General features: G+C 35.8%; 3 protein-coding genes and 2 long non-coding RNA genes across 7 annotated transcripts; 3 read left to right on the top strand and 2 right to left on the bottom strand.

Moving 5' to 3' along the window:
- Positions 1-39: 39 nt before the first annotated feature.
- On the top strand, positions 40-2,652 carry LOC126592989 (NADPH-dependent diflavin oxidoreductase 1-like). Its single transcript, XM_050258824.1, has 2 exons — positions 40-285; positions 485-2,652. The coding sequence occupies exons 1-2, from the start codon at positions 42-44 to the stop codon at positions 2,470-2,472; spliced, it is 2,232 nt and encodes a 743-aa protein (XP_050114781.1). The 5' UTR covers positions 40-41; the 3' UTR covers positions 2,473-2,652.
- LOC126592998 (uncharacterized) lies at positions 300-16,840 on the bottom strand. Its single transcript, XR_007612850.1, has 2 exons — positions 16,788-16,840; positions 300-657 (listed from the first exon to the last, which is right to left on the bottom strand). It is a non-coding gene; the product is annotated as an uncharacterized LOC126592998 (long non-coding RNA).
- On the bottom strand, positions 3,409-10,813 carry LOC126592996 (uncharacterized). Its single transcript, XR_007612848.1, has 2 exons — positions 10,628-10,813; positions 3,409-3,603 (listed from the first exon to the last, which is right to left on the bottom strand). It is a non-coding gene; the product is annotated as an uncharacterized LOC126592996 (long non-coding RNA).
- LOC126592995 (uncharacterized) lies at positions 3,852-8,939 on the top strand. 2 transcript variants are annotated; one of them, XM_050258832.1, is made up of 8 exons: positions 3,852-4,228; positions 4,403-4,481; positions 4,661-4,954; positions 5,052-5,138; positions 6,361-6,419; positions 7,027-7,105; positions 8,475-8,544; positions 8,673-8,939. In XM_050258832.1, the coding sequence occupies exons 3-7, from the start codon at positions 4,865-4,867 to the stop codon at positions 8,520-8,522; spliced, it is 363 nt and encodes a 120-aa protein (XP_050114789.1). In that variant the 5' UTR covers positions 3,852-4,228; positions 4,403-4,481; positions 4,661-4,864; the 3' UTR covers positions 8,523-8,544; positions 8,673-8,939. The 2 variants fall into 2 exon arrangements, with proteins under 2 accessions (XP_050114789.1, XP_050114788.1); XM_050258831.1 differs by lacking the exons at positions 8,475-8,544; positions 8,673-8,939 and having other exon boundaries at positions 7,027-7,416.
- On the top strand, positions 13,754-16,656 carry LOC126592994 (anamorsin homolog 2-like). 2 transcript variants are annotated; one of them, XM_050258830.1, is made up of 7 exons: positions 13,754-13,850; positions 14,472-14,562; positions 14,688-14,737; positions 15,868-15,942; positions 16,021-16,074; positions 16,185-16,262; positions 16,348-16,656. In XM_050258830.1, the coding sequence occupies exons 1-7, from the start codon at positions 13,824-13,826 to the stop codon at positions 16,381-16,383; spliced, it is 411 nt and encodes a 136-aa protein (XP_050114787.1). In that variant the 5' UTR covers positions 13,754-13,823; the 3' UTR covers positions 16,384-16,656. The 2 variants fall into 2 exon arrangements, with proteins under 2 accessions (XP_050114787.1, XP_050114786.1); XM_050258829.1 differs by having other exon boundaries at positions 16,185-16,259; positions 16,368-16,416.
- Positions 16,841-19,183: the final 2,343 nt, after the last annotated feature.

Below are 19,183 nucleotides of genomic sequence, written 5' to 3'. Positions count from 1 at the left end.
TTTTCTTTGCATAAATGCCACAATTGCTCGGATAGGCACAAATGCCGACTTGGACATTTGTTTTAGATGAATCATCATGTCGAATAGGCACAAACGTTTGCAAGTGTCGGGTTTTGCAAGTGGAGCAGAAGCCACATTCTGAGGTTATGGACACAGGTCCGTTGAAAGCAGAACTCCAATCCGAACTGCGAAAACTTCCATGGTGCTCCAATCCAAACTGCGAAAACTTCCATGGTGCGTTGCGGATACTACTTGCTCAGAGGGATTTGAGTAAATCTTGCTCAGGTCAGTCTTGAGGTGTCATTATATTCTCTTGGAATAGATTGATTTACCTTGACATAGTTTGCGTCAAAGTTGGAATCCCACCAATATAAGGAGACGAAACAAAGAAACCTTGTGTAACACGTAAAAGAAAAACAGAGGGGTTATCTAAGAAACTTGTAATTAGCGGTTTCCCTATAAATATTACCCTTCTGCGCAGCAGCTACCTTCATCCACGTACGTACTCATCGAATTCCAGCCGGCCCTATCTCATTAGGCATGGAGGAGACACCGAAGAAACTGCTCATACTCTACGCAACTCAAACCGGAAACGCTGTAGAGGCCGCTGAGCGGGTGGGTCGTGAAGCCGAGCGCAGAGGCTGCTGTCCGGTCCACCTCCTTTCCATGGACCGATACGACGCTGGTTGCTTAGCTCAAGCGGAGGAGGGCAGCAGAACTGTAGTAATTTTTGTCGTTTCAACCACAGGCCAGGGGGTTACTCCTGATTCCATGAAAGGATTTTGGAATTTTCTTCTGCGGAGAAACCTAAGTGGGCAATGGCTTCAAGGACTTCATTATGCTGTTTTCGGGTTGGGTGATTCCGGTTACCAGAAGTTTAATTATGTTGCAAAGAGGCTTGACAGAAGACTTTTGCAGCTTGGGGCAACCCCTATCGTCGAAAGAGGTTTAGGAGATGAACAGCACCCATCAGGGTACGAAGCCGTTTTGGATCCTTGGATGACATCTTTGTGGAATATGTTGAATGAAATCCATCCCAACTACTACTTCCCAAATGGCCCAGAATTTTTTATACCAGATGACAAGGTTAAGGAGGCTCAACCAAAAATTCGGATTCTGTATCATGAAATCGACAAATTGGATTCACAATTCTCCGCCACTTCAGACTTGAATCATCAGGCCGCGTTGTTGCACATTGAAAGGGCTCGCAAAATGTCTCCAGGAAAGTTCTCATCTCATGACGAGAATAAGCCCGACTGCTTTCTCAAATTGGTGAAAAATGAACGACTTACTAAATCATCTGGCAGTAAAGATGATAAAGAGGTGCATCACTTGGAATTTGAATTTGTTTCACCTGCTATTGAATACGATGTCGGTGACCTCCTTGAGGTTGTTCCCCGTCAAAACCCTGCTGCAGTAGACGATTTCATACTTCGTTGTAATGTGGACCCTGAATCATTCATCACCGTCCATCCTTTGGACGCGGAGAACCAGCTTCCTGGTGCTTGTGGTATTGCCGCCATCAAATTGAAAGCCTTTGTTGAATTGACAATGGATGTTGCATCTGCTTCTCCTCGACCCTATTTCTTTGAGGTAATGCATATGTTTGCAACAGATGAACATGAAAAGGGAATACTTGAACATTTAGTGTCACCTGAAGGTAGAACCGTTCTACAGAAATACATTCATAAGGAACGGATGACAGTAAACGATGTATTGAAGAAGTTTCCCTCCGTTCAAATCCCCTTTGAATGGCTGGTACAGGTGGTTCCTCCTTTGAAACCAAGAGCTTTCTCCATCTCTTCGTCCCCTTCAGCTCACCCGAATCAAGTTCACTTAACAGTGACTGTCGCGTCATGGAGATCACCCCTTGGACGCAATCGAGCAGGTCTCTGCTCAAACTGGCTAGCAAGGCTTGATGCCAAACAAGAAGTTTATGTACCAGTGTGGTTTCGAAAAGGTTCCCTTCCTCCCCCACCGCCATCTCTTCCTCTCATTCTCATCGGACCTGGAACCGGGTGTGCACCTTTTCGTGGATTTGTGGAAGAAAGGGCCATACAAAGTTTGAATAGTACAAGAACTGCTCCAGTGATGTTCTTCCTTGGCTGCAGAAACAAAGACAAGGATTTTTTATACAAAGACTTTTGGTTATCTCATTCCGAAAATGGTGGGATTCTTTCGGAAGCAAAGGGTGGAGGGTTTTATGTTGCCTTCTCAAGGGACGACCAGTCACATAACAAGGTCTATGTGCAACATAGGATGCGGGAACATAGCAAAAGGGTGTATGATTTGTTGAGGCATGGAGGAGCTGCTATCTACGTTGCCGGTTCGGCTACAAAAATGCCGGCAGATGTATTATCTACATTCGAGGAAATTATTGCTAAAGAGAGTGGGCTTCCACAGGAATCAGCAGTAAGATGTCTTAAAGATATACAAGATGCTGGCAAATACCATGTCGAAGCATGGAGTTAGTTGAGCATCGCTGCCACTGTCACTAGCTTTGAATTTGCCATCCGCTGGCAGGAGTAGTACTATAGGATCATATTTTCCTTACAACTATTGAATAAAGTTGTGATTTTCATTTTTTGGTTAAAAGTTAACTTAATCCTTATGATTAACATGATTTATTATGAGTCGTACATTTATTTGCTACAGCTGATTGACTAAATGACTTTAATTTTAATTGATTTATAATATGAGTGCTAAACTATGAAAAATTCGCTTGCTACAACTGATTGAATGAACCATGTTGAATCAAAAGATTACAATCATCTTAAAACGTATTAGATGGTTAAATAAACATGAAAATGTTTTCTCTAAAGAAAAAAAAAAGTTAATCAAATGCATGGATTAAAGCTGAATATTAGTTTTACCAATACAATGGTAAATTAAAAAGTACATACTAAGGTTTAATGATATTTTTTTTATTCGTAATTGAGATATCTTATAAATAGCAAGGACATTATACTTTTGAGCATAGTGACCATTGTATGACTTATTTATCCAATCACATTCCTCTAAACAAGAATATGTTTGTAAGTTGAAAAAAATTGATGGGCCCAATTTACACTCTCATTCTTATTTAGATCTGGCATTCATGTCGTATTTTCTGTGTTCGTGTCATTTTCGTGTCATACCCGATATCTTAACGGGTTGTGTCATGTAACACCCTTTAAAATAAACAAGTAAAATGACCCGACCCAAAATTAACCCGATAATATTAACAAGTAATATGATCCGACCCATTACCCATTAAGAAAAATATATTTTAAATCAATAAATAATCAAATGAAAAACATAATACTAAATAAATATATACATACCATATTGTCACATCCAAAAGTATATAAGATGTATCAGGAAGACAAGAAAATATACGAATTATAATAACTACAGCTAAACAAAAACTTTCCGCAAAAAATAAACATTCCAAGCTTTCAACTGCCTCATTTAATGATGGGTAACAATTGGAGATAAAAATAATCAGCTCTTCCTTGAACATTGCATACAAAGAAATGGAAACAGATGCTAAGATATCAATCTATAAACTGAACTGGTGTTGCGTGCTTAACTTACAAAATAATAATAAAATGAATGCAAACTCTGCAAAACCAGAAGAGTTTAGAAATTAGAAACAGAGTACTTAATCAACTAAATTCATAGTTAAGAAAAATGAAAATCACTATCTAAAGGAATTATTACTTTAGTCTAAAGAAGGCTTTTCAATTGCACTGTACAAATGAATAGTCTTTGGAGCCGAATTTCACTTTATTTACGAGGCTGCCATTGACTTTCTCTGCCGCTGATTTCGTGGAAAGGCAGGGGTGCGATGGTCATTTTAGTCTGTAGGGTTTCGAACGGGTTGGGTGGGTTAGCGAGTTTCAATTCCTTTCTTTCTGAGCTGCAGTGGGACTCGGTGAGACCATGCCGTCGGGAGAGAGAGAAGGAGAGGGAGAGGGAGACAGCGCGAAAGAGAGAGTGGGAGAGGGAGGAGTAAGGATCGCTCGCCGAGGGTTTCGCAGTTGGGAGGCCATGCTGATGGAGATAGAGATAGAGATCGGAGAGGGAGAGGGAGAGAGGGAGACAGAGACAGAGCGACAGAGAGAGAAGGAAAGGGAAGAGTGGGGATCTCAGCGCCATTGCTGCAGATCCTTGATCTTCTTCGAATTCTTCTCACCCTCTCACAGTTGCAGCATCACTTGCCCACTTATTCACTCACTCACTACAGGTACACCTCTTAAACTCTCGCTCACTCTCTCTCCACTGAAATTTGGAGGTGATCTTCCAACCCTAAATTGATATATTTCATACCTTGATTTTATCTTAATTTATCTGGAATTGATCTGCATATGTGTAGTATAGACAGTTTTATCTAATGTTGTAGAATCCATGTCCTATTCAGAAATTCTGAGATGGTAAAGGTTACGGAAAAATTGGAAGGTATATAGAAATTCCAATATGTGTTCTCCGGCCGATTTGAGGTGGGTAATACAAACTTTTATGTTAAGTTGATTTGTTTTCGTTTTTTGGGATGCTTATTTTCATCTGGAAACAAGGATGAGCATCCAAAAGTTTCAATCTTATACCCATTATTCAATACTGGCTCAATAATCATCAATTTTCCTCTGACTTTGCTTATGAATTCTGATATATAATCAAGGACACACAGGCGCACCAACGCCTCCATTTTCCGGTGAAAAATCACCACAGAACCACCACCGCTTCTCCCGTGCACGTGTCGACCATCGTAGAAAGGGTTCCGTCGGGCTCAATCAGAGTGGGTTGAGGGCAGTTTGCAGAGTGACAGAGGGTGCTCCGCCTCCACACCAAGGCCAGCATCAGCCCCACCCTCCTCATCTCCAACATGTACCAGCGCCCCGATATGCTCACCAACCCCGGCGTCAACCCCCAAGGCCAAGCCCTCGGCCCCCGCAAGATCCAGGACAACTTCGAGGTCCATCAATTTCTCTCTCTCTCTCTCTCTCATTGGGATTTTCTTTTTGGGTGCTGGATTTTTATGTCTTGAATAGGGATTTTGTTTTTGGGTGCAGGATTTTTATGAGGATCCGTTCGAGGAGCTGAGCAAGTACGGACTGATCGAGAGCTTGAATATCTGTGACAATTTGGCTGACCACATGGTATAATTTTTAATTTCTAGGGTTTTTTTCTGTGTAATTTTTTTAGTTTTTTTGGTATGTTACAAACATGATGGTCGATGTTCGTGATGCTATGGTGGTTTTATCTGCCGCTGTAATATGCTTCGTCGAAGTCCTTTTGATTGATTTGTGGTCAGTAGATGTATTGTGCTACATGACAGTTTGGTGTTTATTGCTCATTATTGCTGAACTTCCAACTTAGAGCTGAGCTATTAATGAGGACTGGGTTTATTTTGAATTTTCGATTGATTGAATTTTTAAACATGCTGTCTATCAGGGCTGGCCTTAAGACTGTTGGATTTAGGATGAAAGCAAATCGTGCATTTGCACAATCGCACATAAGAAACTTCATTGTATAATGTTAGAAGACCATATGTATGTAATAGATTTTCAATCATTTGAGTGAGTTGCTCAAATTTTAATATGTGATGGTGTTGCATAATTATTTCCTGGCTTCGCATTATCATAAACTATGACAGTTCCATGAATAAGATTAAGTAATAAATCTGGTTTTGTTTATTGGAATTTGCTCTGTGGTTTTGTTTATTGGGATACCTATTTATGCATAAAGTTGTGCGACATGCCTTTTAAAAGGAACTGTTTCATAGTTGTAGAATACTCATCCCGAGTAGTTGAACGTTTAAGAATAAGTTGCAGCAAATTGTAAAATAACGGTTTGACAATGGCGGCTTCTTAAGCGGAAGATCCTATTCAATTCTCTATCTCACTGTTGGATTTTCCATTCAATTCCTTATCTTACTGTTGTATTTTTCATGGGGGTTTGGGTGCACAATTACAGGGAGAGAAAGAGAGGGTGGGTGCGGTCATTTTCTCTTTCTAAATCATTCCTTTCTCAATTTGTGTCAATGGTTGTTGGTGTTTGTCTTCCTCCTTGAGGTAAGGACTTTTCAATCAATTTCTGAAGATTTAATTTGGGTTTTACTGTTTCAGTTCTAACATTCACGGATCTATGAGCAATAGTTTCAGATCTAATGGTTTTGTTTTTAGAATTTTCGTAGCTGTGTAGTTCTCTATTTTTTTTGCTTCTCAATCTGAAAAATGGATTGAAATCTTTTTTTTTTTTTTTTATTGCAGTAGACATAACCCAGAATTTATTTTTTCATTTGGTAAATTGGGTTGTAGTTCAATTGATATTTAATCATGTAAATATGTTTGCTTTTTTGTGTTTATTTTTTCTTTGTAGATGGAGAGAGATTGCCTTTGGCTGTTAAGGAGTTGGGCACATGTGATCTTTACTCTCAGGTGAGGCTTTATTTGATTCTTATTTTTCAATCATGTTTCTTTCTTGAGAGCTACATCTTTCAGTTTCATAATTTCTGCTGCAACCCATTTTTACTTAGATGTGCTTCAAGTAAGATTTACATATTGTCATCTTGACATGTTGGTTATTCAATATTTTCATAGGAAAACTAATGAAAATGGCTTGAAAACTTTGAGTTTTAACGATAAGGACAAAATAAAGGGTAAAGTGAATAGTATTAGGTTTGACTTTTTAGTGTAAAAATGTGGTTTTTCGTTAAAGTGAACAGTACCATGGGTTTTTCGTTAAAACTCCCTATTTTCATTTATGCCCTTTTAGACTTTTAGTTGTTTGAATGGACTTTCTATAATCTATTTTATCTAAATGAAGCTAAATTTAGTAGTTGTCTTTGTATATTGTATTTGCATTGTTAAATGGTTTTTTTTTTTTTTTTTTTGCTGAAAAATATAAATGATCACATGTAACAAATTTACAAGTTAACTACTTACATTAATAATTTAATGAACGTTTAATAGATACATCACAATTTTGTTCATAAGATTTGTACAAGTATATCAACCCCCATAAATTCTATTTCTATTAAAACAGAACAGAAATGCTCCTAATGCTACTCACCAAGGTGCAAAATCATCAGGAAGCATTTTCTGACTCTTTCAAAGCCCCTCTGGTAGGATTCCATTTTTTAGCCCCAATTTATTTTCTCTGTTTCGGTGCTTTTGAAAAGTTTCAGTTTTTCGTAGTTCTCTAACCCATCAAACAGAGTACTCATACATGTACACACACACACACACACACACACACACACACACTTATATATACATATATGCACCTTCTTTAGTTTCTCTGTGAAACATGTATTCACTCTGTTATTGTAAAGAATGTTTGATTTAGTGACTTAATTAATCTCAACTAGCCTACTGTAGTTGAAGATTTGGATTTTACTTTAGTTTATTTTAAATGAATGGTTTGCACTCCTAATTCCATGTCTTTCTTATGTTCATGGTTTTGATTAAGCTTTGTGACCGTGAGGCAGTGTGTCTAAACCTTCAGTTGGTATTTCTTAATGAAAGAAACTAATACAATAATCAAAGGTCCGGTTGGGACCCTTCTTGCGCGGGTTAGAAAATCACTTCTGAGAACAACTCCTCCCACTTTTAAGCATGTCGGTGAAGTACATAGCTCTCGATTGCCACTTTTTGAAGATTCCCTTCTCTCTGTTTTGAGATTATACTCTTTGAAGAGAAATCCAATCTTCGTATTGGATATCTGAACAAGCCAATCCATGGGTTCTGCTCAGGTAACTTAGTGGTGAATTAAGTACATTTAATTATCAAATTCTTTCAAGCTATTTCCAGTCAAATGTGCTAGCTCTCTGTCAATTAAATTGTGAAATTAACATTTTTTATATTAACCAGCGGAATTGCTTAATTAAGATGCAGACAGGTTGAATGTAGGCTTAGGTTTTGGACTTAAAATTGTTTGTTTATAGCCTAAAGCAACCAACCCCTCTCCGCATGGCATAAACTCTGTATTATCTTAGGGATTCGTGGTTCTCTTTACAAGAAACATGCTTGACTGGTGGCACAAAAGAACTGTCGTCAAAGAGTGATCTGTTGATTCTTGGGATTTTTCAAATTAATTAGATCATGCCTTTTTGTTCTGTTTTGGTGTACCGAGAATTCGGATTTCTTAGAGGTTTTAGGATTCTTTGTGTGTTTTGTCCATTACCTTGCTTGGTTATTAAATTTTTATTTTTTGAAATCTTGAACTGATTAATTCAGTTCTGGTGATGGGCTTGCAATTGCATAATGTTATGATCTTCTGAAATATATTTTTGTTTGTATATGTAATAGCTGCAACCGTTGCCAACATAGGTGTTTTCAATATATCAGTTGGTGGTTTCACAGTAAAAATACCGAAGAACGAAGATAAATAGTTTAATTAATTTAGTAGAAATGTTCATTTTTGGTTTCTCGGTAATTATAAGTTTGAACTTTTGTAATTTATATAATCATTTTGGAAATTGATTTCACAAGGAATATACCGAAGAAGAAAGTGGAGAAATAGCCGAAGAAGAAGAGTAATAGTTATCCTTTTCTGTTTTGGGTAACAGTTTCATCCCCGTTTGTTTTTCCTTCTGTCCATGAATTTGTTTTTAATTAATTTACTCTAAATGTTCGTGTTTGGTTCGTGGGGAATTAAAGTTTGATAATATATTGCTTATTGTTCATGAGTTGCGATCACTGCAACAATGTCTGACAATGGAGACCGTGAAAAAAAGGTGGGGTCTAGGATTTGGCTCAGCAGCTGCTTAACCAGCCAATGGATGAGGACGCTAAAAGGTCAGATATGTGTACAGGGACCAGGTTCTCTCTTTTTCTCTGCTCTCTCTAAAATCCAGTTCACCAAATTTGGAAATGTCAAAGCTCAAGTTATTTATTTGTGTAAGTTGTTGAGATACAGATAAATGAAATGAATTTTTACTTCATGTGGGAAAGAAAGGTTAGTTTAGTTGTCATTACTTATTTGGCTTATTTGAAATCAAATTTGGTCAGATTGGGTTTAGCTTAATCATTTGGTTGCGTACATTAAATTGTTGGTTGGTGCTGATTGTTGGAAAAAACCACATTTGTCCATCCTTCTGGAGTGGAGCACTATCTTTCTGACAGCATAAATGCTCTGAGAAACTGCTATGGAGACAAACGGTTGTTTACTCCGTTCTAGGTATGTTTTTCTTTGGTATTTTAGAGGGATTCTTAACTCTTCCCATTGTAATCTTAACCTTTGTATCTATCTCTCCCAAAAGACGATGAGAGTAACAACTGTTGAAAAGCAAATTCTCAGATGTATCTGAGCTTATACATACATTGGACAAAAACCGAATCTTAAAATGGGGCAGTGAGTTCTGCAACATCCTGGTGCTGCATATATTGTCACACTTTTAAAAGTTGTATTTCTCAGATATATTGGGAATTTAATTAGTTTTATGTCATTTTCGTAGGGCAATTTAGTAGAGATTTAGCACATAAAAGAAGATGCGTGAATCAACCTAATAGTGATTTGGTTCAGCGTAAAGACTACTGCTAGGGCACTCAAGTCATTTTCTTAATTTATGCACATATATATTATACGTAACCAGCACATGTTTTCAAAGGATGTTAGTTAGTGTTCATGCTCTGCTGATATTTTATTATGTTCATTTTGATTTTGTTTTTCAGTTGTGGTAATAGGAAGTCTTTTTTTTTTCTTTTTTTCCCCCTCTGTACAGCTTTTCTAAAATTCAACTGTTGTTCTCAATTTGGTTATTTGAACCGAGGTCAGTTAGGCTGTGCCTTTGGAAGGTCTCACTGCTTTTAAAGTTGAATGGTGCTAACTGAATATAATGCGTTCATTCTTCAGTGTGTGTGTGAGAGTGTATGTGAATGCATGCAGTGTGTGCAGTGTCACTTGGGCTGTTGGCTTTTCAAGGTATGTTCATTTATAGAGATTTGTAACTATTGTTGAATTTTTAATGTATGCTTGGATTTTAAAGGGGCACCGTATTTATGGGTTGTTGCATGATTCTAGGGAGATAAAGAGGGGATTGAGAGGTCATGCTAAGGAGAGTATATTACTTGCCACTGAGGAATATACTACATATAATAGCAATTTGATGATGTGTGGCATGCTTTAACTAAGGGATATTTTTGTGTAGTAAGAAAGCCGTATAGTCACATTTTTGGTTTTTTTTTTTTTTGGATTTGGTAACTGAAATTTTATGTGTGAACTACATGTTTCTTCTGTTTCTTAAGGAAACAGAACTTTTTTGGAAACCATCCTCATTCTAATCAAAGACGTTCAGTTTCTTCCCACTCATTGTACAATGTGTTTATATGCTAGCCCACTTGAATGTATATAAAAAAAAAATTACTTATCTTATCGACCTCATTCACTCATGTATCCCTCTGTTTGTTCATAATTGTGTTGAATTGATTCAACTTAAATGTTTTGTATTTATCCGATTACACCTGAAACAACAGGTTCCCGCAGCAACGCGCGGGCATATTTTCTCGTATCTATCAATAACATAGAAATAAATAGTTAAATACCCAACATTAAACTGAAAAATCAGCACAAGATTTGTAACTAATCGATCCAGATAGGTCCAAGAAACAAAAAATCAACGTGTTTCAACCAAATAAGAACCGACCTTTCCTTCCAATGCTTCAACTACAGCAAGAGCCTTGTCCACTGCACGAAGTAGGAGAAAAAAGAGACTGAGAGAGGCTACTAGAAGAACTGAAACATACGGCGGGAGAGAAGGGCTAGGAAAAACAGACGGCGAGACCGGGAAAGAGGGTTACGGGAGTGGGGAGAGAGAATGGGATTAGGGCTTTTGTTTTGATCAAATGGTAAAATTGGAAAATAATGGAATGGAGAAGGGTTTTTTCCGTCCAAAAAAGTTCTAATAATATAAGTGAAATAGAATCCAACAATACAGATTTACTCTCATTTATCTTACGGCTGTTATTTAAGTAAAGTCTTTAATAGTTTTTTAATTAATGTAGAAGTGCAAAAAAAAATATAGAAAAAAAATATAAACGCTCGTAATGACAAGCTTTACAATTTTTGTGAAGAGCTTAACTTCGAAATTCGCCACTATAATCATATAAATCATAGATCAAAACTTAACCGTTGATTGTTTTTTACATATACATTTCATTTTTCTCATAAAATTTTGTTTTTTCAGATTTTCTTTTTTGAAAACATTTATTAGAGGATGCAGGAAGATGAACGGTTTGGATCGTTGATATTATGTTCAGAGTTTTATGGTTAGTGAAAATATTGCTTGATGTTTATAAAGTTTCTACAAACTATATGACATCGACTCATATTTCAGTTAACTGTAAATATTGAAACGTGATTTAAAGATTTGAACCGTTCATCTTCTTACATCTGCCCGATGATCATGTTTTCAAAAAAGAAAATTTTAAAAATGAAATTCATTAAGAAGAATAAAGCGTAAATGACAATCGATGGTTAAATATAAATTTAAGGTTTATGGATTATAGTGTTGGATTTCGAAGCTGACCCCTTCATGAAAGTTGTAAAGCTTGTCACCATGAGTGATTGTATATATATATTTTTTTACATTTTTTACATTTCTACAATCATTATTATTAATTTTATTAATTTTTCCCTCAAATAAAAACATTATTAATGAGGGTTTGGAGGATTTTAAAAATCTAAACGATAATGTAAGTGTAACCATTATCTACTCGTGGAGGAATAATGATGAATCACGAGTGTTTATATATTCTTTCACATTTTTCATACTTGTATGTATATCTTCTTAATTCTTGCCTATACAAATACTATACTAGTTTATTTTAATTTTGGACAACAAAATGTTAAGTAAAATTTATCCTAGTAATGATAATAAGGAACTCTCCTAATAAAAATAAATAATGACTAAAACTTTTTTTTTTATATAACTTATATAGAATAATAATACAAAACTATATATTTAATATAGAATATATTGTATATATTAATATGGCTTTGTAATAAATCTTAATTAAACTTTAAAATTATCAAAATAATTTCCACTATAAAGAAATGACAGGAGATTAAATTAGTTCATACAATAAGTCTGCCACAAAATATTAAATTCCACACGCATATACATTGTTATCTTACACTAATACTTGTCTCCTGGATGAGTTTTCTAAAACCCATAAAATGCTCTTCCTTAACTAAATTCTAAAGGTTTGTCAAAAAAAAAAAAAAAAAGAATAAAATTTTAAGTGCAAAATTTTATATACTAAGGAAAAAAAATAAAGAAAATACATAACGTACCCACATGGTAGCTGGCAAAACCGGAGTAATTTCTCAAATACACATGGAACGTTATGTGGCGATGTTACATTTTACTAACACATTATTGTAACTTAAGGTGAGCCGTATCAACGTTCTTGTTCGCCATTATTATAAATTAGCTACAGTAAAATTTCTAAAGTAGTTAAAATTGGGTCAAAACCAATTTTATAACTCATAGAAAAGGTGTAGTTAAAAATATTATTTATAGACTCTTTTATCTTTACTGAATGTTGTAATTCTTAAATAGGATTCGTGAGGATTACAATATGGAAATAACAAAAGTTTGATGCATGAAGTTGTAAGCTTACTTGAGAAGTTAGAAACATTTTAGCTTTCAACAAAAAGGTGTCAATGTTGATAAAGTATACGTACCTGCAAACTCCAAGACGTGACATCAACTTTAAAAACTAAAGTATTGTCCCAAACAACTTTAAAGAAATATTTTAGTTCATTTTAAAATTTTATTTGTAATATTGCATATTTTTTACTCATTGATACTTATTACTATTTTGGGGCGTGTTTCTTTAAAATTGGGGCATTTTGATGTAGATGCTTCGTTTTTCATTTTGTTGATTAAACATCTATTCCTTTTAAGAAATTGATTAAACATTTTATATCTTCTATAACTTTATTGAAGGTACGTTTAATTATATTTGTACGTTTAATATGCGTATATTTGATTTTACGATACATTTGGATTTCTAGCATATTTTGTTTATTGGTACATTAGATTATGAATGTAACAAAATGATCGGTATGTTTATTTTCAACAGTACCACAAGTTTTAAACAGATTTTTTTGTATAACGATACATAAAATTTTAACACACTAATGAATTTTCTTATGAAAGCATTAATGACTTCATTACTCATTTTTTTAGAGATAATGAGGAATTAGTTAAATAATAATTTTAATAAAGCCACAAAATTCTACTTAGTCATACGGTTTAGTCGTATTCATTTTTATTTGTAAGTAAGATATCTTATGTTCAATTTTCGTCAAAGATGAATTTGATATGTTAAATAAATAGAAAAATGTTGAGTTAACAATTGATCAAAGCATCTTAATCAAAATTTGTACAGGAACATATGATTCATTCGCCCTACTATCCTCCTACGGAGCAATTCAAACTCTTAGTAAGGATGGGCTAGGGCTCGGGCTACTTGTTCTGACTTCCTACCAGGTTTTCCAATGCGAAGAACAGAAACTTATAAGTGGCTAAAAATAGCGTGTGTAATATTATAAAGAATTAATCACTAATAAGTTGTCATCTGAATCTTACACGTTCTTTGTTAATTGAAAACATTTGGAAATTTCTTTTCTATTTTTTCTTTGTTTTTGATTTTTTGATTTTATTTTTATTTTTTCGTGCAGTACATTTTAAAAAAGCATAAATAAATAATTGGGCGCCAAGCCGCCAAGTAATAACAAAAGCAGAAGCACACACCGAAATTCACAAATCAGAGAGTCGGAATCGGAAAATAAATTCACGATAAAAAGTAGCTTGGAGAAGAGAGCTTGAAGTCATGGCGAATCCGGCTTCGATCAAACCTGTGAGTCCAGCTTCGTTTTCTTTCTTTTCTCTTTGATCTTTCCTTTTCGATATTTTCCGCTGAAATTGCGTTTCGGTTCTTGCGATCTTGAGTTGATTTGTCGCTGAAATTGTCAATGAAATTTGAGTTTCTGTACTTGCGATCTTGAATTGATTTGTCACTGAAATTGATCTTTGCTTTGAACGCGTGCTGCTGGTGTTGATTCATCGCTGACATTTGCGTTTCGTTGCTGAAATATGATGCTGCATTGTATTATTTTTGAGTTGTAGTGTCGCACTCTGGTCGCACCGATTGCGGTAATCTTCGAAGTTTGGTTAGGGTTTTGCTCTTCTCTGTTCTTATCTTGCATTCTATAATATAATTACTCTAGTATCACCGATGTTTTCCGTCGGTCTTGAGATCTTTGCTTGAGATCTTTGATTCTTGCAAGTTCGTAGAACTACGACGGCTGTGTTCGATTGATTGCAATTTCATCAACCACGAATTTGAGTTTGATTCTTTGAGATAATGCTTGAATTAATTTGTGCGTTGGAGTTGATCATGGATTTGTTGAACATGTCCAATCGTGGTGGCTGCTAATTAGTCAATTTCGTTTTAATTTGGTCTCTTCTCTTTATGTAGGTGGATTTGCCAAAAATTGAGTTAGAAGATGATGGTCTGATTGATGAGGATAGTTTGTTGACAGAGGAGGATAGGAAGAGACCGGATCTACGTAAGGAATCGTGGTTCACAAATTATTTTTCTTTTTTCTTTTTATTTATGAATTTTTTCCAGAGTTTGTCAAAAAGTGGAGTCAAGTGCGATTTTCGCTCTGTACTGAGTAATGTGCTTTTGCAGCTGTTGCAGTTACAATCCCAAGTAAACCACCTTGCAAGAAAGTAGAGATGGTAGTCTCCCACCCAGTGGCGAAGTCAGAAATTGTCAAGGGGAGGGACGACATTTAAAAGGTTTAAGGTCCTAAAAAATGTGGACATCCGTTCAAGGTCCAAGTCTTGGGTTGGCAAGAAGATTATGTGAACTACCCAGAATATTCGTAGGAGAATTTGCACTGACCAAAATATTCGAAATATTCGAAAGAGTATTTGAACTACATTATTATGTGGAGGAGGATTTAAGCATCCTTTATCCTTTCTTGTTGTATCATGTCATTACATAACTATATAACAAGTAAAGTTCTAAGACGTAAGTGCTGGATGAGCGGTGGACGTGACCCAACGCTTAGGCGAGGATCTAGATGAACTAGGTTGTACGTATAAATAAGTGTTTATTTATTATATAGTGATAATATCTAAAAAAAATTGATTAAAAAACACATAATATATAAAAATATTGACAATTTTATTTGTTATTTGTTGAATTTGATGTAAGACATAAAAATTCAAAGCATTACGAGTTCATAATACAACAAAATATTTTTGAAGCTAGTATGAATTTATAGTTAATTTTAACATAAATAAGATTGGCAAATACGTAGTTTGAAAACTATGTGGGCAAACTAATTAGACAATAACTAAAAAACAAATATAAGAAAAGTACATGTAAATATCAAGTTAGGTGGTGCAAATTGGATGGACAATAGTTAAAATTGGGTGAATTTTACAAGGACACGTGGGATGGGATGGGAGAGAGAGAGTCTCTTCTTCCTCCTTCGTTTTCTTCATTGGAACCTGAACTCCATTTCAGAAACTGCAAATTACAGGTCTCTCTTCCTCCTTTCTTTGGTCTTGGGTATTTTGAAAAAAATAGACAGCTCACGCGCAGCCTGCGCTACACAGCAGAAGGGAAACCCAGAAAGCCAGAGCACTAGACGGAATTTCATCACTTTCGATGGGATCAGAGAGGTAGAACCACCACTCCTGGGCTTTATATCCGGCGAGAGGAGGGGCGGCCGCCCCTCCTCGCCCTTATGTAGCTTCGCCCATGCTCCCACCCCAGTAGATTTGAACATATGCAGGTCGCAATGTGGCAGTGCATTTTAAGTATATCTGTTCTTTTGTTTAATCTGTACAATCTGCAGTGTGGACTCGGGGATGCTTTTCGATGCTCTGCATGTCCTGTTAAGGGTATTCCTCCTTTCATACTAGACGAGAAGGTATGGTTGGATTCAAATCAATCATTTTCTCCCACTGTCTCTCTGCCGCTTCTCATGGTAAATGTTTCTCGTTTGCAGGCAGGCTGTGCTGTTGATTTCACCGATTTCGAGAGGCATTGTGACTTTGACAGAGTATGCACTGTTATTTCTGATAAATCTTCTTTTTAAGGACGTCTTCCGTTATTCCTTCCCTTCTGTTTGCTCTTTCTATTTCCCTGAAAGTCATAATCTGCATTCTGCAGTGTAAACAAGAGGATGCTTTTCGTTGCTCTGCGTGTCCTTTCAAGGGTCTCCCTAGTTTGGAAACAGGCAATAAGGTATTTGTTTGATCAAACTCAATCCTTCCCTCCCCCTGTCCCTCTCTTTGCCTCCGGTTTCATGTTTAATGTTTCCCTTTTCCGGGTACATTTGTCGGCCAAGTTCAGCGAACCAGACAGCTAGAATGGTTGGTGCCGTCTGTGGAATGAAGTTTTGGTACAGAATCCTCAGGTTCAATGTTATTTAATTGGGTACTTAATGTCGGAATCATATATGTACATGATGTCAGCCATGGATGAGACTCGAAGCATTGGGCAGGAGTAAAAATCTGAGTTTAATGTTTGGTATCGCCGCTTTTAACTTACTCGTTAGATGATCACTGTTCAAGACCCAAGCAAACATAATTTGGACCGCCACATCTACGACCATGTCATGAATCCAACAAAGAGGAAGAGGAGGGATATTTATCATCAAGGATAGACCGAAGAAACTGCTCATACTCTACGCAACTCAAACCGGAAACGCTGTAGAGGCTGCTGAGCGGGTGGGTCGTGAAGCCGAGCGGCAGAGGCTGCTGCCCGGTCCACCTCCTTTCCATGGACAAATACGACGCTGGTTGCTTAGCTCAAGAGGAGGGCAGCGGAACTGTGGCGGCCGATGCTAATGTAACCATTCCTATTTTAACAATTTAATCTTTCTATCATTGAAAAAAAGGGAATCTTAATCTATAATACGTTACTTGCTGAATAAGAAATTTAAGTAATGTCAGAAGAAATTGAGTAAATTAAAAGACCAATCATCCTTGGCGAAGTATATGATAGGATTTTAGTACCCACAAAAAAAAAGGTGAAAATCACACAAAATAATTGCAAGAGTAGAGGGCAAGGATGTTGTAGTATAGCTGCTCATGCAAGGTCGTTTTCCACAATGATTATTTAAATAATTTATGTAAAAACAATTCCTAATTAACTACTTAAAACTAAAACTTGAGAAAGGAGATTTTGAATTTGGGTAATATTAAAAACGAATTTTAATTAAAAACAAATAGTAAATTCACCCAAAATTAATACGATAAAAGAAAAGAGTTTTTAAATACTAATTTATAAAAGCATTAGGATTCCTCCATCACCTAGACATCCTATGTATTTTTAGGAATTACTCATGAACTACACATGCCACTTTAAAGGTTAGGTTTTCCTAATATATTCTACTTGGAACCTCCAACATAGAACGTATATCTAACATGCAATCCGTCCAGATGTTCTGATCAAATATGAATATGAAAGACTCATTATGTTTTGTGAAAACCCTTTGAAAAAACATGCAAACCTTAAGACGTGGTGTTCATCTTAAGTGAAATTACAATTATCAACCACAAGAAGCCAGCTTCAATTTCACGGAACCTTCCGACCAAAATTGCATCAAATTATTTTCTAAAGATCCTAATGGTGATCAAGCATTAAGACAATTAGATAGTATAAAATTGTGATCAATAATTCAAAGCATGCATGCAATCAATCATAAGCAATTAACTAAAAATTACATATTCATGCTAAGGCTCAAGGCTTTGCCATAGCAAAACAGATTAGATACACATATTCATAATTAAAATCATAGAAAATATCATTATGAAGAAAAAGAATGAAAACACGTTAAAGTAAAAGTATAAAAATCTCCATGTTTGGCCAATTTCCTCTCTCAAAGAACGCACGGAGAAGAACCACCAATAAATAACCGCTTGGTAGTAAAACCCCAAAATTTGACACGAACAAGCCAAGAGACGCACGAACGTTCTTCAATTTGAATCACTCTAAAATTCTTCCGTTTGTTCATATTTTGCTCCAGAGAAAGTCGAATGTCCTATATGGAAAACCTAAAGCAAAGTATCAAAATTTTACCAAAATAATTACCAAAACATAGTACGAGTAGGGTGAAATATATAATATGATATTGATTCATCATTATACCAGTCCTATCTTCAACGCATCATCTTCGAATTCTTTAAAAGTCCTTTCAAGCTCAGCCCTAGTCAACGCCATCTCTTCCTCTCATTCTCATCGGACCTGGAACTGGGTGTGCACCTTTTCGTGGATTTGTGGAAGAAAGAGCCATACAAAGTTTGAATGGTTCAAGAACTGCTCCAATGATGTTCTTCTTTGAATGCAGAAACAAAGACAAAGATTTTTTTTATACAAAGACTTTCGGTTATCTCATTCCGAAAATGGTGGGATTCTTTCGGGAAGCAAAGGGTGGAGGGTTTTTTGTTGCCTTCTCAAGGGACGACCCGCCACATAACAAGGTCTATGCCATTGGATGCGAGGGCATAGCAAAAGGGTGTATGATTTGTTGAGGCATGGAGGAGCTGGTATCTACTTTGCCGGTTCGGCTACAAAAAAGCCGGCAGATGTATATATCTACATTCGAGGAAATTATTGCTAAAGAGAGTAGGCTTCCACAGGAATCAGCAGTGAGATGTCTTAAAGATATGCAAGATGCTGGCAAATAACATTTCGGAGCATGGAGTTAGTTGAGCATCGCTGCCACTGTCACTAGCTTTGAATTTGCTATCCGCTGGCAGGAGTATTATAGAATCAAATTTTCCTTAAAACTATTTAATAAAGTTGTGATTTTTATTTTTGGTTAAAAGTTAACTTAATTCTTTTGATTAACATCATTTATTTGAGCTATATATTTATTTATTACAGTTGATTGACTAAATAACTTTAATTTTAATGGATTCATAATTTGAGTGCTAAACTATGAATAATTCGATTGCTATGACTGATTGAATAAACCATGTTAAATCAAAAGAATACAATCATCTTAAAACGTACTAGATGATAAAATAAACATGAAAATGTTTTCTCTAGAGGAAAAAAAAAGTCACTCAAACGCACGGATTGAAGTTGAATATTAGTACAATGGTTAAATTAAAAAGTACAGTAAGGTTTAGTGATATTTTTTTATATTCATAATTGAGAGA

The sequence above is a fragment of the Malus sylvestris genome, chromosome 12 (assembly GCF_916048215.2).
Source record: "Malus sylvestris chromosome 12, drMalSylv7.2, whole genome shotgun sequence".
NCBI classification, from domain to species: Eukaryota; Viridiplantae; Streptophyta; class Magnoliopsida; order Rosales; family Rosaceae; genus Malus; species Malus sylvestris.
The sequence above is the reverse complement of the archived record's forward strand: the minus strand, read 5'-3'. Positions and strand labels throughout refer to the sequence as shown.

Coding starts and splice junctions, on each gene's coding strand:
- LOC126592989 (XM_050258824.1), top strand. CDS start 42: ATGCCGACTTGGACATTTGTTTTAGATGAATCATCATGTCGAATAGGC. Junction 286..484: donor TTTGAGTAAATCTTGCTCAG/GTCAGTCTTGAG, acceptor TCTGCGCAGCAG/CTACCTTCATCCACGTACGT.
- LOC126592995 (XM_050258831.1), top strand. CDS start 4,865: ATGTACCAGCGCCCCGATATGCTCACCAACCCCGGCGTCAACCCCCAA. Junction 4,955..5,051: donor AGATCCAGGACAACTTCGAG/GTCCATCAATTT, acceptor TTTTGGGTGCAG/GATTTTTATGAGGATCCGTT. Junction 6,420..7,026: donor CATGTGATCTTTACTCTCAG/GTGAGGCTTTAT, acceptor CTATTAAAACAG/AACAGAAATGCTCCTAATGC.
- LOC126592994 (XM_050258829.1), top strand. CDS start 13,824: ATGGCGAATCCGGCTTCGATCAAACCT. Junction 14,563..14,687: donor TAGGAAGAGACCGGATCTAC/GTAAGGAATCGT, acceptor GTGCTTTTGCAG/CTGTTGCAGTTACAATCCCA. Junction 14,738..15,867: donor CTTGCAAGAAAGTAGAGATG/GTAGTCTCCCAC, acceptor TACAATCTGCAG/TGTGGACTCGGGGATGCTTT.